This window comes from Aythya marila (genome assembly GCF_965140915.1).
Source record: "Aythya marila genome assembly, chromosome: 1".
NCBI lineage: Eukaryota > Metazoa > Chordata > Aves > Anseriformes > Anatidae > Aythya > Aythya marila.
Window position 1 is genome coordinate 140,615,114 of NC_139042.1, and position 19,395 is coordinate 140,634,508.

The 19,395-nt window shown below is 38.7% G+C and overlaps 1 protein-coding gene across 3 annotated transcripts in view; it reads right to left on the reverse strand.

The window, feature by feature from the left end:
* Positions 1–19,395, reverse strand: part of DERA (deoxyribose-phosphate aldolase) — a 55,745-nt gene that overhangs the window by 17,646 nt on the left and 18,704 nt on the right. For 2 of the 3 annotated variants that reach the window (XM_082764284.1, XM_082764283.1), the window contains one exon: positions 13,562–13,690. In XM_082764284.1, coding sequence (XP_082620410.1) covers positions 13,562–13,690 — 129 coding nt within the window. Of the gene's footprint in view, positions 1–9,926; positions 10,252–13,561; positions 13,691–19,395 lie in introns of those variants that run through there. The other variant, XM_082764285.1, reaches the window with a different exon arrangement.

Consider the following 19,395-nt stretch of genomic DNA (forward strand, 5'->3'; position numbering starts at 1 on the left):
ATTAAGTAAATTTGAACCATGCTATGAGACTAAAATTCAGGACATTTAACAACCTATCACTTGGCTCTTCTCCCCATCATCTGTGTAGAGATGTACATAGTTCCATAAAGCAGCTACTTTTCAAAGTTACTGAATCACAACTGAAGTCACAAGGAATTGTGTGTGCTCAGCATTTCTTTACATCAAATCAGATATACGTATATTTATATATTTACATTGAAAAGCACCAGTCTGAAGCTCAGCATAGCACTGCTGCATGTATCTTGTCCATCAACTAACCACAATATCCTCTTTGCTAGCCATCTTCTTGTGCTTTTAAGGCACCCAGACATTAGCCCAAATCAGAGATCGATTGTCTCCATTTAGCTACATATCTTTTCAAGCATCAAACTGACTGAGTTAAAAAAAAAAAAAAGGCTACTAGTAACAGGAGGCTGTTGTTAACCAGCAAGCTCAGGTGGGTCCGTGTGTATAGAGATCAGAAGAAGATGCTGCTGCTGCATGCTGTTTGATTCTCCAATGTGAATTTATAAAGGGAGGTGGAAAGTGCAATATCAAGGAAATTATCAAGAATTAAAAGATTAAATTCCCAGGAACCAATGAAGTCAAAGAAAAATGGAATATGGATTCAGCCCTAAAAAGATAAAATTATTTAACAACTTATTAAAACAGTTCATCATCGTAATTAAAATCCAAGTGCCTACAAGGAAGTTGCACAAGAAAGGTAATTATTTATGAGGAGACTTTTAAAAGCCATTTATTGTGAATTTGGGAGAGAATCAGTCTGAAAGAGTTGGTAGTAAAAAGAAATTGTTTGTTTATTCATAAAACTTATTTTGGTCTAGCAAACCACTCAGAATCCCTAACATCTGCTCAACGGCAGCTGTAAGTAACATTAGGAACACTCAGCCAATTTATATCTTTCCTTTTTATTAAAAAATAAACAGGTATTTTTAAATTATTCACAAGTAAATTAACATAAAAATCAGTGCTGTAGCAACTCACATTTTGTGGAAAGGAGTCTGCAAGCTTTGTATAATCACGATGATCTAAACCTTTCTACGTTTCACTGACTACTTTAGTCTTTATGTGATGTCCCACCTAATTTAGCAAATGAAAACGTAGAAAACCTACAAGCCGTATCAGTCACAGCTATGAATAATACAGAACGCATCACTGATGCCTCAAATGCTGTATTAGCTGCCTCCTTCCAACTTGAACAGATTCTAGTCTTACCTTCCCTTTGCCTTCCACCATTTAAAACCTTCCCTCGTGCAGTCTCAGCTCTTCTCTTACTTCTGTCTTTCATGAAACAGACCTTACAATAACCTCAACTGGCACAACTGTTTGCTGAATTATTGCCAAGTAGGGAAATGTTAGTAATTAATAATTCTTTGTAATGAAAATCTGTAGCATTTCTATATGTACATTGCTAAGTGCTCTGCATGTTCCTGTGTATTGCAAAAAAATAGTGTACAAAAGGCACAGGAACCCCGTCATCCCTCAAGATTTCTCTGTACCCAACACACTTAAAAAAAAAAAAAAAAAAAAAAGCCTCTCTTGAACATTTCAGCAGAAAAATTCATTGCATCCTTCCTCTAGGTTTCTCTCATGCATTCAGTTCTTACTTCCTAATAGGAGCAACTCTCTGCAGATGAACTCATCAAGTAGTTCAAAAGCATGGAGTAGCTATGTTTATTTTACCAGGATTTTTTTGGTTTTACTTTTAAGCTGCAAACCAGCATTTCTGCAGTACACTCTGGAGACAGTTAGTTTACAGCTAAGTAAGCTGTAATTCTAACCCAGGCACTGGAAATCACTGGAAATGGCATAGCTACAACAGCACTGAGTCCATCCAGCTGAAGGTCCCCGAGGAGCCTGCCTTGAGGCTGCAACTGCGCTACAACTGTAACTGAGCAAACTGCTCTGAAGCTAAATCTGGTTACAGTCAGAGAAGCTGCAAACAGTACCTGATTACAACAGGAATATAACCAGTTAGCTATCAACAGCTTGTGCATGGTGTCTTGTTACCAGAGCACCGCACAAAAATCCTGCCCCTCTCCTCTTGCTGGGGACTAGAGGTCATGAGAAATGTGGCACCCGCTTCCATCACACCCCACCAAGCTGCTTTCTCATCGTGGGGCTTGGGTTCATTTCAAAGCTCCATTTATGTGTAAGGCTTTGCATTTTCTTTCAGCTATCTACATGTCCATTTTCCAGGACCAGTGGGAAGAAGGCTTTTGAAGATGCATGATTCATAATTTTGTTTTGCATAATTTAAGTCTAATGTGCTGCATGGAATATGGAACATTGCCATTTGTTTCCATTCTGGTCCTTTAGAGATGAATTAACAAATCTTGATAAATGACAAAATTTTACTTCTGCAATGTTTGGGATAAACTGATAAGTTGGACATTGGATTGGCAGTGTAGCTGCAAAGGTGACAGAAGGAAGACTTTTTGTTTATAAAAATGTCCTGGCACAGTCAAGGAGGAAGTTTTTCTACATTTCAGATTTACTGAGAACTCAACTTGAGAAATCAGCTGCAGTTGTACACTGCAGGGAAAGTCACTCTATAGCACAAGTGCTAGAGGGGGAGAAACATCAAAGGTGCAACAGACAATCAGATGTCAGATCCCTGTTGACTTGCCATGAAGACTATGGACTTTACTATCTTCTTTGTCTTTGAAAACTTCCCTCAAAAGCAGGGCTTTTACAAGAAGCTCTGGAATGCTGCTGCAGTTCGGTTACAAAATAGGCATGGTCAAAAACTAGAAACTGACTTATATGAGAGATGATAAAATTAAAAACCATCATTTCAAAAAAGGAATGCAAACTAAATAAACAAAACAGAAATGTTTCCCAGAGGTTGAAATTCCAAAGTATCGTGTCAAAGAAAGTACATGGTTTGCACTTTGGTAACACGAATCAAAGGAGCATAGAAAACCCAGGAGACAGACTCTAAATAATCAAAGTACCTACCAAGGAAGTCCAGGTCCCTTCACAACTCACCAAAAATACTGCAAGCAAACACTGGGGCAAGCTGGGAAAAACCATGAAGTGCTCTTTCCAAACACCAGTGAAATAAGCACATTCCTGAAGAATATTGTCATATTCCAATAGAAATATTTTCCTTTGAAAAAAAAAGATCGAGAAACCCTACTAAGATAAACTTTTGAATTGCAGTTAAAAACTTATAAGGAAGGGAAACTGTTAAATATAAGCTTAAATATTTGCAATTGAATAATCAATCCTGTTTAGCTCAGTACGGAACATGCTTGTAGTGACACACAATGCAGCAGCTAGCTTGGGTATTCAGCCTGTTCCTCTGAACTTAATGAAGTAACACCTGGAAATACAGTGTCAGCACTATTAAAATGTGATTTGTAAAAGTTAGTTCATATCTTTATACTGATCTCAGTATTTTTAAGATCCACTTTATTGGTAAGGAAACTACCCATAATCTCCTTAGGACTAATTTGTTTGATATGATTAATTTCTCTCCCATTTTAATGTCTCAGTATGGAACTCACTTGTGTTTTGTGTCCACCTCTTGGTACACTGCTTTGTTTTTCACTGCATTCCTGTTCCTTATGAGTAAATAGGTTTGTTCAAATGAGCATCTAAAGAGTTTCAAAATGGCCTCTTGATGTTCAAGATCACATATTCCTGGTGTATTTTTCCATTCAACATCTTTCTGTTTAGAAGTCTAATTTCACATTCTGCTATGATAGGCATATGCTTCAAAATAATTTCAGATCAGATCAGCCTGATCACAAGGCCATGCCACCCTAAAAGCAACACAAAAATCCCAGGACCTGTAACTGTAAAAGCATGCTGAGTTTATTTCCACATCTATATTAAGTTGCTGTTAAGGGACTGAATATTCTAACTGGTGTTCCTACTTGCAATCTCTTAAAAGATACTTTAATATTTCATAAGACAATTTTGTATAATTGATAGATACGGTAAATTAAATATTTATTTCTATTTTTCACTTGTTTAGTAGAATTTAACACCTGCTCCTAACACAATAAAAAAACAACCTGAAATATCAGAGAAATAAATAGTACCCTGTACATCTATTGATTTTACATAATATTTCCATGTTTTAAAATTACATTCTCTCGAACCATTACCTTCAATACCGGAGCTTCACAGATGCAAAGTTTTTTGCTATGAAGCCGTGTTATTTTGATGGCATGTTTGACTAGAACTATTCACTGTGCAACGATTTCTGAATCTGAAGCGATATGAAACTTCAAAAGTTTTAACTCAAATTCTAACAAATTATTTAACATAGAAACAAGGTTTCATTCATGGGGAAAATTAACGCAACAGGGGTGCTTTCTCACCTCTCTGCATCAGTTGTTGTAAATTGAAAGTATACCATTTAGATATTCCTTAATTAACATGCTCTGCAAAGATCTCGACTATCAGCAAAAGAAAAACACTATTCAGGCATTTAGGATAGTTTGTTAATAGAAGGCTGACCCCTCCCAGCAGTATGTCACACTGGCAGTACATGCCTACTCACTGTAACCTATTTCACACCAGTTTCAGAGGTTGAAGCACAAAGAATAGCCACTTTCTTATAAGTCAAGTAGCAGAAATCCTTGCAGACTAGGGTTCAAACCCTTAAAATACACCACAGGACAATGGAAGCCCACAGCACCTGTCCATGCTTTGAAGACCTGTGTTAAAGAAAGAATAACTTGTTGTATGATCCTCACTGATCCCGCTGTCTCTGTCTTCTCTGAGATCCAGTGACAAGTCCTGGGGAGATACCAGACTCCTTCTCCTCCACACTTTCTTGTAGGGGCATGTTGCTCATTCCACTGTGCTCAGTGAAGGGAGAGCACCAAAGCATAGTAAAACAGACATACAGGAGGCATAGCAACCCTCCTCCATTTAGAAGAATGTTTTGTGTGGAGTGCTGTGAAAACAGCTGAAGGAAGGTGACCTCCCCGCTGCTAGACAGTGCCAGTCAGTTGTGCAGTGCATGGTACCATCACTCTCAAGTACCATGGCAAGCTCTGCCAGCTCCTGCCTCCACTGTCACTTCCAGGACTGGCTCTGATAATCAGAAGCTCTCTCCAGAAAATTTCCAAAATTTCTCTTGCTCAAACTTCTCCATTTCAGTTGTGACTAAGGGTATTCCATTTTTATGCACAAACAAAGGAAAAATTCTGCCTTCTAATGAGAGGAATATGTTTCTGCTTCTATCTTAATTTACTAGACATCACGGAGGTCCTATGAAATGCTCAACATCAATTTTATGCATGGAAAAAAACAGAGAAGTTAACTGAGTCGTCAAAGATGATGGCAAGCTAGGAATCATTCTGCTATTTCAAACAATCCTAGCCATCTTCTGGTTTCCTGACCCAACCATGTTATTCTGTTGAGAGGTGCTTGGAAATAGCACAGTTTCTCTTTATAAGTGGGGAATGGGTGGCAGGAAAGTAAAGCAGTATTGTGGATAACACAAAATCAAACAAACAGGTATATTAAGAGCAGGTTGTCAACTGTTTTTGCATCGGTATGTCTTCTTTGACTTGAATAGAGGCTTTATATTGCTATTTCTGATTACAGAACACCATTACTAGAATAGGCCTTTCACAAAATTAGCAAACCGAGTCATCAGGCATCCTGGTATGGCAAATATGAACAACCCCACACAACCATCTCCCCTAGATATGGCTGTATATGCAAGCACATGGTTCAGTAAGCATGTAAGTAAATGTATAACAAAATGTGGCATTGCATGCATATCTGGGTTTCTACCTTAAACCACAAACAAATGAGGCTTTACTGTATGCACTACAACTCTGTTGTCCCCTCAAAGATCCTATGTACTTCAACATTTCTGTTTCTCTTGTATATTACTTCTAACCTCTACTTACCCATACAGTATTCTGTTGCTCTTTTGACTTTACTGAGAAGATTTTCCATTAGAGTCCACCCAAGTGTTTCTTAACCATTCCTTCACATTCCTTCATTTCTGACTCCCTATACATACATAATGGAGTTCAAGACAGATTTTTAAGTCTCATTTTGCATTCCTTCCAGATCTGCTTTATTCAAGACCAATACTGTTTTTGTGTTACTACTCTTTGTGTGGACCCTCATCAGTAATCCAGACCTGAGGATATTGTGATTGTATTGTTAGAACTTTTCAACTCCAAGCTTATCTATCACGCCTACATTATTTCTAGTGATTAGCTGCACTATCACTGTTAAGCTTGTAGGCAATTACATCGTTTAAGGGAGCATCCTTGTACTGTCTTTCTGAACACGCAGCTATCTGCATTTTTATACTACCGGCTTTTTTCTTCTTCTCTTTTCTCCCCACTCTGTACCAGAATAAATCGAGTCACTTGTTCCTGTGCAGATCTCTTTTATATAGATTATATTTAAAGACTTTCCATGTTGCCAAGAACATCTTCTGATCTAACTGCTAATCCAAACTCTTTTTTATTCTATAACAACATTCAAACTTTTGAGGCAGACTGTGTTACTCTGCAGTGCTCTGTATCTTGTTTTTTCCACAGCATGTTTTATGCTTGTTCCTTGCACTGAACTTTCAGTGATGTTAACCAGAGCTGTGAACATGCAGAACGACTGCAGACTATACAGAATGTGAGACATCTGCTGCAGCAAACAGACGGTAAAGTTATCAACAACCTTAGTGTTAATTAATGTCCCAATGAGTCTCATACAGCAGCCATACTGCGACCATTTCTACATTCCAAGGCAGTAACCAAGGCTGTACTCCTCAACATACCTGCAACACTGCATCTTCACAATGCAACGTGCTGAAGCAGTTCCAACTCTGCAAGTTCAAATTTATCTAAGTTCAAAATTTAGATTTGAACTTAGTTCAACTTTGAACAAGTTCAAATTATCTAAAAATTCTGAAGGAAGGCTTTGGACAAACGAGGTACTGTTTGCATGTGTTCACACAGAAGAGGGCCAATGCAAACATCGTATTATGCACTCAGTAAATTGAAAGAAATTCAGAAACGTGCTCGTGCCCATGCTAGGATCTAATCTGTACCACCAGAAGATCTCAGTCAAAGCATATTGGGAGTATTCTCTACCATTTGATAGCACAGGTGGAAGAACTCTCTCCACACTGTGCTTTGTTCTCTGAAGACAAGCAGTCAATGCAAGAACACACTGCATTTCAACATCTACCTTTTCCTTCCAGTCAAGCCAGAACAGCAAGAAATCCATCTTGCACCTTGGACTCACTCAGAGTCCTGCTTCATTCCTTCGAGAAAGGAATCACCACCAGACTGTGACTGAGAAAGCCTTAGTCACCAGTCAGACGATCAGTCCTCTTCCCATATATTCAGAAGAGTAAGGACTTACTAGTTTGCCCCCGGCTCTACACCAGTAAATCTAAACATCATCAGTCACCCTGGAAAGCACTCAAAGCCAGTTCACGTCTGTAGAAAGGAATTGACAGTTTTAACCTGGTCTGCTTTTAGAACACGACAGCCACACTTTACTCCTCATTTCTGACTGTCCCTTTACAGGGCAAAGTGTGTCTTTTACTAATACACAGCAAACTCAATACAGTTGGTTGTGTTTCGGATGCATAAAATGAGACACAGATTGGAATCTTGTTTCGTATCTGCTGCCCAGCCTCCTGCCGTGCTTTGCCTTTTATTTGCTCTGGGCTCTAATAACTACCTTGTTAGTATCAAATTACAGCTGAAGCTGTGGACAAATAATTAAATCAAACTTGTTTTTAAGCATAATGCAGCTCAAATGCTACTGAATAGGGCCCTCAACTTCTGGTACGAGCATGGGATTTAAAGCCAGGAACTCACAACTGATCACAGCTTAACTTTTGACTTGTCTGTTATGATCTTTATCTCATACTTTACAGAGCTATTGTGAGATTTATTCTGCTAAAGTCTGTGTGTACATGTACTTTGAAGATGCAAAGTGCAATCTAAGTGCTAAGTATTATTACTTATTCAGTAGTCTTGTTTCCTACATTAGTAGCATCTGCACGAAGCATGCCTAGATTTTCAATCAAATTTTGCTAGTTTGGTCTCCTCTCTTCTTTTTCATGAAACATTTGCTTGGTAGAACCTTTGCTTTGGACCATGACAGTCCACGTCCAGCAGCAGGAAGTGCATTCCTAACACTTAGAAGGCTGCTAGCATGTTTAAAGTCATACCATCTAACCTGGCTCCAAACAAATCTTTGCAAGATAGTGTTATAGCAACAGTTATTGGTACCTCAGAATTTGCGTTCACATTACCCATGCTAAAAATGTGTCTGCATTAATATTATCTGCAGTATATGTATCTTATTTAGAGATGGGCTAAAAACTTTGTGTAGCTTGGCATTATTCTGTGAAGTTCCACACCACATTTCTTGGACTCTCCCTTTAATCATTAAAGTGTTACAACTTTTCTTAAGTCAGGACTAGCCTCGTGTGTGGTGGGATGTTCTGGTCTTCAGGATTTTTGAGGAAACCTCTTCAAGCGGTACTCCTGTGTCTTGAGTTTTCTTAGGGGGAACCCTTGTGCCACTTATTCTCTGCTTTTAGAGACAAAGATTGAGTATGACAGCCCTCAGCTAGTCTCCCCCTGGATCTAAGCAAAGCCAGCCTATTTGTGAAAATGATTTATGGAAATGAGTGTGTACTAACTGGAACCACTGCAATAAGGTAGGTTGAAGCTTGGCAGGACTGATAGCAGGTTCTCCTAAGAACTGCAAAGCACATTGCTTCTTCACCGTTTAGCTCTATTATTTCTGCTCACTTTGGAATTAACAGTATCACAGGATCTACAAATTTCTGTGGGCAGATTCCACGTTTTAATTTTCTTCTTCTAAAGAAGGTTGCTTCAACCATCTTTCGATACTTTTTACAGGCTTCTTTGTGCTAGAGACTCTAGACATTAGTTTGCTTTAGCAATAAATCATTCACTTTCTAAATTCAATTTTTATAAGACTCAGTATCTCCACTTATTTGAGTAACTGCTTAATGACCTACAAAAAATTATTTGAAACCCATATGTTTAGTAGAGCTGCAGAAGAGTATACATCACTCCTTCCTGATCTTTACATAGGTACTTGTTTAGTTATTTATAATGAAAACAAATATCTTTCATATGTCACTGTTGTATTTCCATCAGCTTCCCAAAGAATGAGGTAAAGTGAGATGTACTGTGGAGACCAGCTTTGACAGCTAAAAATGACAGAGGAAGTTTTCACTTTCAATGCAAAGTATATTTATTTAGTTACTTCCACCACCTCTCCTCCATTTGTATACCTTAATGAATACAAATTCTTATATAGAACAATTAAGTTTTTGTAATTAGGTAATCTGGTTAAAACATCATTTTCCAAAATACAAACCTTAACTGAAATATGCAATTCAGTCATCCACATCTTTACTCAACCTTTCCCTTCCCACTTCAAATTTATCATCTTCCCCCTCCTTGTCTGACTTCTTTGGCAGTCTTTTTTTTTTTTTTCCAACACAAACATAAAGGCTTCTCTGCAATAATAAAACTGTGTACAAGACCTGTTTTTTATTTCCTTTTCTCTCTTTTTTTTTTTTTTTTTTTTTTAAGGCACCAAGGTGAAGAAACATAGTGTATATGTAGATCCCACTGGTACTGGGGAACCAGGCACTCCTATTTGTGTTCCTCAGAACTGTTTCTTCCAAGAGGCTCCAAAGATGCAGATTTGAGTGTTTTCTGTAGAAATGAACCTGACTCACACAAGTGTACACAAGACGTTGAAAACTACTGATTAGTTTGCTCTGCTCACTGTCTGGAAACTTTCTGGTAGAATCGAAGATGCAGTGAGTTACCCTTGGGAAGCTCAAGCACTCAGACTCACCATCAACACCTCAAGAAGCTCAAATAGTGGCAGTGCACATTACACAAAATGACCAAAAAAATCCCCGATTCATTGCTAAGAACTGATCTCAGTCAGCTTTCTGAAAAAAATGTGCTCCTTTGGTAGTCACACAGAGCCACGGATGTGCAGTCCTTACCTTTTCCACTATCTCCTCTTTAGCACTGCAAGAATTATTCTTGCCAGCTGACTCACTGTCCTTAGAGGGCTGTCAGCCTCTTCCAGCAGCACTCAGAAATAGATACTTAAATATTCCAGAAGAATTTTTAGCACGTCAGTCAAGTTGGTAAAGGGTTGGTTAGAAGAATTTAAGAGAACTGGGTGCCTGTTCCCATTCTGATGTCCTTCTCCCTATGTACTGCGCTAGAGAAGGAAGAAAAAGTAGACATGGTACTTCAGAGATACGGTTTCAGACACGGGAGGAGCCTAATAGAGGCCAATGATTATATTTACTTCAAATAGATACAGGTTATTACTGTATTCGCTGTGAAGCCACTCTTTTTTCCCCCCAAAGTTCTGGCAGGTGCAAGGATTAGCAACTTATACACAGGCATGTTGTACAAAGCACATTTTCTACAGCTGACCCCTTCCATCAGTGCACGGCTGGGATCTGTATGTCTTGCTGGGCTCAGGAGCTCACTGGGGTTTCCACCAAGTCCTGCAAGGACTGGGCTTCAGAGTACAGCTACAGACGTGGCCTATGCTATCACTTTTGAGCACAGACGTGTGCAGGCACACTGCCCCAGCCTGAGCGTGGCCCTTACTGTTATCTTAAAATCATAGCATTATCTTAAAAAAAAACAGTGGAGGGGCACACCTTTTACCTTTTACCTTTTGCCATACTTTTTCAAGTCAGTTATAGAATCATCTGTGCAGCTGGCTTCTCCAGTGGCTGAAGCCCCACTTGCTACCTGAATCAGACTAAATATATCATGCTGTTCTTCCCAGCACACACCCATCATTCCTCAAATCAGCATAAGGAAGCCTGTACACAAATTTTGAAAAGTTACTCGGGAGAGGAGACATCTGCATTGCATTCCCTGCTCAGTTAATTGCTTTGTGCAAAGCAGAGCAACTTTATCAGGAGGGACCGAAAACCTTAATGGCAAATACACTGTAAAATTCACCTTTGTGTGTGAGAACAACCATGGAGTGCCCAGGTGCCAGACATCCCAGGGAAGCTTTTTAACCATGGAGCTAGTGCTAAATCAGCACTGTGACACCTTCCTGTCCCCAACCTTCTGAGTTTCACAAATGAGACAGATGGGAAAAAAATATGTATTTTAATAAATGTTGCAACACAGATCAGTGCTTCAGGACCTAGGTGAGAGTGTGCATGCCCAGCAACAGTAATGTAAATATCAGTACAGATAGGATTTTGTGCTCCCTACACGATAGACTTGCATTATGTGCTGCACAGTGAAAACAGTTTAAGGATTACAAGCCATGTCCTCAGCTGCACAGATACAACCGTATACAAGGCAGGTCAGTAAACCAAATTGTTGAGGGGGTGGCAATTAGAAAAAAAAAAAAAAAAAAATCAAAGCTAGTTACCCCTTTCTGACGTAATTTGTATCAGTATTAATTTGATAACTCAGTTTACTGTGCAGCATGATGAGCACTTCTAACACCATAGCTGAAGGAGCAGCAAATTTGCAGACAAGTACGGGAACAAGTGGCCAGAGGTAGCAAGAACTTCTAAAGTAAGTTTTGCATTTGAATCCAATATACTACATAACTAATTTCTCCACATAAAATTAATCACTAGATTCAGGGTTATCAGAGGTGTTCTTTTTTACATTCAAATGAAAGTTCCCTGGACCTGACATATCCACTAGATCAGCTGCATTTTTCCTTTCTTTCTTTCTTTTAAATCATAACAGCAGCTACAAAAATATATGGACACTAAAGCTAGAAACTAAACCTACCATGCCAAATTACTTTCTCCCCAAAATATTACACATATGCATATCAAACAAACTTCATCTGGAATTTGAGTTTCTCAGCAGTTCTGACAAGTCAGAATCTGAAAATCTGGCCTTCAATACATATGTGTAGAACAAAAATACATTCTTATTTTTACACTTACAAAGAAAAAGCAAGAGACTGAAATAAGAAAATTACTGCAAATGCTATACAGATAAGTATCTTATAAAATGAGTAACTATGCAAGGAAAAATCATTAACAACAGGGCCATCTGCTGTATTTCAAGAAAATTACACCAGCAAAAAATCTGAAAACATTCTAATGCTTTACAAACTGAATTCATCAGTACCGTATGTTACAAAAAGTGATGATAATTATTAGTATATTAGTTTAAATGACAGGAAATATTTTTCTTATACCTCTTCTAATTAAAAGCAGTATTTGCTAGCATAATACTGATACTCTGTACCTAAGGATACTAATTGACATAGCAGTATAAAATGCCTCCCATTCCATTTGAAGTAGATAAGCATAGTGTTGTGGAAGGAGACAGTGAGGTCAGCAGCAAGTTGAATACTTATTTAAATACTGGAAAAACACTCAGATGACTTTTCTTGTTCTAAAATAAGAATAAATCCTAGGTCTGAAGAGCTTACACTAGGAAAAAAAATCAACGCAAAAAAGAGGGAAAATTTAGTTAGAAGACGGACTAACCCAGTGGTTCTTAGCACTTCTTTACATTTCTCTCTGTCAATATTCATGAGGTACCCTATTTCAAATGTGGTGGAAGAAGCAGGTCTCTAGAATGGCATCCAAAGAACGTTTTGCATCTTGGATCTTTGCATCTTTACAGTGAAAAAACTGTATTAAACCACAGCCCTGAAATCTTGTTTAAACTAAGTAAAATTGTACCAGCACTGGTCCAAAGTTGCAGAGGAATATACTGCTATAAACCTAGGCTCAGGTGGGTGCTTTGTTCCGTTCAGAGTCTGCAATGGATACAGCTATGCAAAAAGTAAGACCTACAACCTATATACAGCCCCTAGAAACTCCATCCTGCTCACGGGAATGTGTTTCTTAGCTGAAAGGTTCAGGATAAAATACAGGCATGCTCCTAAACATCAAGAGATGTAATTTAGTTTTCAAAGGCAGGGAAGACTGAACACCAATTAATAGTGAGTGCCCCAATCTTGAGTGGTCTGGTTATAACCTAGCACATTCCCACACCTGCTGTAGCACGTGGTGTTCTTCCCCTTGCTGCATTTCCAGCATAGTTGGGTACCCAAATCACACTCTCAGAGAGGTAGTTAGAAGTGATCACAAACCAGAAGGGGAGTTTTCAGTGGAATCTTCACAGAGAAATTCCCACTGCATTTAAAAGAGGTTCACAAGCCACCTGCCTACCACGCTACATCTGTATGCTCACCAACACTACCTGGAAAATCTACCTCAAATGTATGTGCCCTTATTAAACATCCCACGGATCAGACATTTGACAACATTATTTTTCCTACAAATCTTGTCGTTTAGCAGTTTTAAGTGTTATTTAACATTTCATGCCGTTTTTGTAGGTTATACAAAACAAGTGACACTTCATTACTACACCTGCAACTTCAGTAATTGCTGCATATTAGTTTTTGCCGACTATAGGCAAAACTAAACTTTCACGACTAGAATTTTTTAGGCTTCATGAATAATATAGCAAAGACATTCTTAGCTTAAAAAGAAGAACACACATATATTTACCTGCCATCATAGCTATCATGCTGGCTTTGTAGACATTAGCAAGGGACCCCAGTTCACCCGTCGCTAGGATTGTTTTCATGTGAGCTTCTCCACAGGCCTCACGGCACTGGCGGATCTCCTCATAGAGACCTGTGGATAAAAGCATTTGAAAATGATCAAAGTTGGCTGAGAGACATTTTCAAGTATGGCTGTAATTTCCACTTCTGGATTAATTTCCAATCTTATAATTAGTCATAGCACTCAAGAACTTAAGTTTTGTAAGTTCAATAAATTACATGACTGGAGGTAATTAACAATGCCACACAGTTTCAGACTTAACTTAATAGCTATTAATGTCGTTTCTCTCAAAACTAAGAATGTGCACAGTATGCCAAACACTCATGAATACATCAGGAGAGGAAAAAAAATGCTATGATATTCAAGATTGATTTTAAAACAGCTTTTTCAGCAATAAATTCAGTACTAAACTGAATCAGTACTCAGAGAAAGTTATGCTTTCCTGTGCACATCATGACACCATGCTCCCTGCCCCCTTCAGCCATCCATACCAAAGGGCTCAGCCTACAAGACAACAAAGGTGTGACCGATTTGTCTAATTACGGACCTCAGTGCCACTCGAGGTGCCCTGACCTATCCCCCTCTGGCTTCCAGCTGCTGCTCCTGGAGGCACCACGTCTGCATTAGGTCCTGTTGTACCTCCCGGAACCATGGGGCAGTCTCAGGGTCGGTCAGGGACTTAGATGCCTGTGTTTAGGTACCCGAATCCCACAGAAGCTTCTTGAAAATATGAGTTTCCTGAAAATATGCAGCCTAATCAACACAGGCTGCTAACACGCCTGGTGAGGAGAGCCTGAGGCCTGAGATAGCACCTTCATGGATCAGTGACTGCACAGCTCGGTGTTCACGAACCATCTCAGGTCACTGCACTGCCCGGGGGTGACCGAGGACATGGACTTACTGCACTTTTTCAAAAAAGTTTAGAACTCGCATACCTGGTCAGGAAATGCAATGTGGGGAGCACAGGAAAACCCTCCCACCCTTCTAAGCAAAATTCAACTGTTCTCCCCACAAAACTGTAAGCACAGGAAGATTAAAGGAGCTAGAAGTAATTGAAATGTAAGTGCTAGAAGCTGACCACTTGGGGATGATTAGTGTTAGTGGTGGGCAAATGCAGCTCTTACAGTGTACAGTCAACATTTCCAGAATCTGAATTAGAAAAAAAAGAAAAAAAAAAAAGATATAAAACAAGCAAACAGGATCCTTTGTAAGAGAGTGCTTTACACAAACTATACTTAATCTTCAAACACACACAAAAAAAAATAATCAAAAAGTTAATTTATAGGACGTAAAAATATGGCTTTTAACAAATCCATCTTGCTAAAAAATGTCCATGACCAATTTTTTTCAGCAATGTCGGCTTTCTTTTCCCCTCAGTCCTCAAGCAGGACCTGGAGCCATACAGGAAGATGCGCCATCCTGCTGCATGGCTGGACCTCCCCTCCACCTGCTATGCTGCCGAATGCTATTGATGCTGCTGGCACACCAGGCAGCCGGGGCTGGGATCACTGCGGTGGTCCACCGAGACACGCTACACACATTAGTAGACAACTGGCTAATGCACTTAGCAAGTCCCTTTATAGACACGAGGTTTCACCTTGTTTCTCAGTGTGTACCAAAGGTGTGAATTAATCAGTACTAGCATGCAGTCTAACATGTTTTATTGATCAATTGATGATACTCCAGAAACCTTCTACATCAAATCAAGTCTCAAAAAGGAAATACAAAGAACCTGTGCTATTTTCTTGTGCATTTGATAACACTGCTCATGTTAGATCCAAATGCAGTCTCTTTTTGTGGAATGACTCTTTCCCAAAGCCTTTGGAAAGCCAGAAAAAGCAGCTTTCATGTTCTAGTTATGGTAACAACAAGAAAAGATTCAAGTTTTCTCTACCTTTAAGATACACTGCCAAAAAAATGTCAAAACAAAATCAACAAAATGTACATTTAGGTTGGATTCCATGAAAAGGAATTATATCCCCCTAACTGTTTTTCACTGAAGTTAGTACTGCAGCTACTAAACTCTCCCTATTGTTGGAAAGTACTTTTATATGCAATTAGTGCCAAGATCATTTGAAGAGTCTTACTGTCTGATAGCATGCATCAACCCACAGACCGTAACAACTCAGGATCTTCAATCATCTGTGTCTATCAGGTTAGACGAGGTGGTAGAACAGTAGGTATGTTTTAATGGGGCCGGTGTGTAGGTAATAAATACTGTTCTCTATTCACAGACCAATTATTGCAAACAGTATCTGGCACCCATAGGACATTCTCAGCCTTACTGTAAAAGCAGAAATAGAAATGCAACTACCTCTGGGACACAGAAAATTAAGCAGACTGCGAACCCTAGTCCCAGGTCAAAGAGTGACTGCTTTGATACTGAACAAGTGCAAAAACTCCTACTCTTTTCAAAAATAAAAAGTTTCAGTACTTAGTCAGATTTAAAGCAAAAGACTGATAGCTTGATCATCCTGAAATTTCCCGTCAAATGTCTGAAGTGTGGTTGGAGTTAATCACACTTGAATATGCACTCACTGTTTCAAGAAGTCCTGGGCTGCCTGTAGGACAGTCGAGGCTGCCAAAAACAAACCATGTAACTACTCAGTTCTTTCTAGCTCAGTGCAGGAGAAGCACTGGACACTGGTTCTTGGACCTGTGCAGAACACCAGTAGTAGCCGGCACAGCAGATGGAGCTGCTCTGTAGTGTCAGGTTGTACTGGGTCTGGCTGGAATGTTAACTTTCCCGGCAGCAGCCCATACAGTGCCGTACTCTGTACTTGTAGCTGGAAGAGCAGTGTTATCACACCAGTGTTGTGACCAATCAAAGGGATATTCCATACCATGTGGTGTCACACTCAGCAATAAAAGGTGGAAACAGGAAGAAGAGGGGGGGGGGAGGGGGGGGGCTCTCGTTGAGAAGACGTTGGTCCATCTCTCGAACACCGGCTGCGTGCGTTGAGGCCTTGCGTCAAGGACGTGGTCAATCATCGCTCATTTGTGGGAAGTAGAGAGTAATTTCTTTCCTCTGCACTTCCATATAACTTTCATTTATTTTGTTTGTTTGTTTTCCTCCCTTCTTTTTATTTTTCCCTTTTTCCCCTCCCTTTTTCCCCTTTCCCTTTTATTTCCCCTTAGTTAAATTGTTTAGTTCATGGTAGTCTTTATTTAATTATTATAATTATTTCCCTTTAATTAAATTATCCTTATCTCAACCCGTGAGTTGTTCTTTGCTTTACTTCTCCCCCTCCTCATTTAAAGGAGGGGGAGTGAGAGAGTGGTTGTGGGGTTTAGCTGCCCAGCACGGTAAAACCACCACACAGTAGTGTCTGCTGTAGTGTCAGAAAGCTTTTAGGATAAATCCTTATCACAGAAAACCACGCAGGCATATATATTCAACTGTGAGCTAAGACCACCATCAAAGGGTTGCAAGCTATTCTTCCTCTGTCTGTTAAAAACAGTGGAAAATAATCAAGAGCTCTCAAACCAAATGGTCAATACTGTGTAGTATCTTGAATATGGCATTAACGCTATCCATATTAAATGAAGTCTAAGTCTTAACCAGGAAAAACAAAACCAAAAAAAAACACAAAACCAAACCAAACACATACACACACACACAGAGAAAGCAAACCAAAACCAAACCAAAACCACACACTAAGGAAGCCAACTTACATGTATAATATTTAGGGTCAGATGATCACTGATGTAGCGTGTAATACCTCTGCTGATTTAGCAGTTAAAAATACGTGACAAGAATATTTCTACTTTGCACCCATTTATTTAACGTATCTTACTGTTTTTATGAACTTTAAATCTGCTTTTATTTTATGAATTTATAGAATTTAGATTAAAAAACAAAACAAAACAGATTTGATAGGAAAGAAAAAATAATTTCATAGCTTTGGTTTTAATTCTGCTGTTGGAGAAGACAACAGTTGGAAGGTGCTTTCTTTTTTTTTTTTTGGTAAGTTTTCCTGTATTTCCAACTATTAAGTAAAAGCATTCTATTGATATTTAGCAGCTATTAAGTACACCAGAGAAAATGTGCATCTCCCTTCATTTCTTTCAAGCAAGCACCTTTACCAATTAATGTTAGCTATAATCTGCCCCAGATTATCTATGTGATCTTTCCTCTTTGGTCTAATACATTTGTTCTGAAGTCACACAATAAAGGGAATAATCTGTATCTTCTACACAGAACATGAAAATGTTAAAGGAAGAAAAAAAAACAGCTTAAATTTTTATGAAACAGCTCTTCTCCAAAACTGGTAATAAAGGCACTTTTTTTTTTTTCTTTTTAATTCATTTTATTTGTTGTTTTCAACTAGTCAGTCACATTGACTGATGTTAAGGGTAGAAACTGAGATAAGAAGGGAAGATGTTTCAATTTCTGTTAGACCAAAGATCAAGGTAATCATGTTAGGAAACTGGAAAATGAGCTGGAATCCCTTCTGTCTTGCACATTAATGGCAGGTTTGTTAACAAAATGACAAGCGCAAGGCTATCAGCACAACACGACTCTATCAGTTCTGCTCTCAGCCACATATGTGCAACTCCAGGCTCCAGTGATTCACATGAAACTGAAAACAGGATTTGGCTTCAAGAGTCTGAGCTGCTGCTGACAATGTAAGAAAGAAATTGTGCAAATAGACTTTGAGGTCCCAAATCAGCTTACAAATCTAGAAAATAGTAAATCCAACTATAGTATTTCAGAACAACATGTGCAATCCTTTTCAAGCCTCTGGATCAGGCAGTGTATCTTTTCTGTGTAGTTTATAGAGTATACAGCACAGAAGGTGTCCCCAGTTCCTGAACAAAGCCTCTGAACTCATGATTGAATAGTTATTAGCAAGGATTGAAAGGCAACCTTCAGAAAGGGGTTATATCTATCTATTTCATGGATGCAGCCATGCTAAAACTTCTTAGTGTATATTTCCTTTGTTTCTTTTTTTGTACGAAACTTTGATTGACACAGAGCAAATATAAACCGTTATCAATGGTTAGCAAGAATTTGGAAGCCACTGACACCACTGGCAGTTGTGGTATGTCCAGTTGTTTGCTAAAAACTGGAACTAGAAGTAACACTGGGGCAACTCCGACAGTTTTGAAAGTACAGCAACTCCAACATATGTATGGAACACATACCAGTTTCTTTCAGTAATTTGCTGGTCAACTTCATCACACTTTACATACAGCCTACACATCCTGTGGTTAAAGACACTATCTAAATTCTGATTTTTAATCTTAATTCATACTTTGTCAAGTAATACAACACAATGGTTGAGAAAACTATTGTAAAATATTATTGCTCTAAAAGCTAATAGCTTGTAAAAGGTATATACATATAAGCTCATAAACTTAAATCTCATTTATGGTTATTTTCCAACCTAAACTAGCTGCCCAATAAAGCTGTTGTCGTGTTCAGCACTATTAAAAACCTCTTAACAACTACCTCATAAAGAACAGACCTAAAAAGTATGTCCTGAATTTCATAAAGAGCCCCAATAATAAGAAGAACTGCTTTAAAAAAGTTGATATAATTGAATGTACACTAAAATATTTAATAGCCACACAAGCTTTTGAAACAAATCACAAAGCAACACTATTCTATCATGGCTACCCCAATTATGGCACAGATTAGAACAGCAACTAGAAATATATGAACAGTAAGATAAAGCACTCTACCAGCTGAATATTCTTGTCAATAGTATCTGATGTTCCAAAGAATGACAACATGAGAAAATAACCATAACAGTGTACTAACTAGTGTTTTA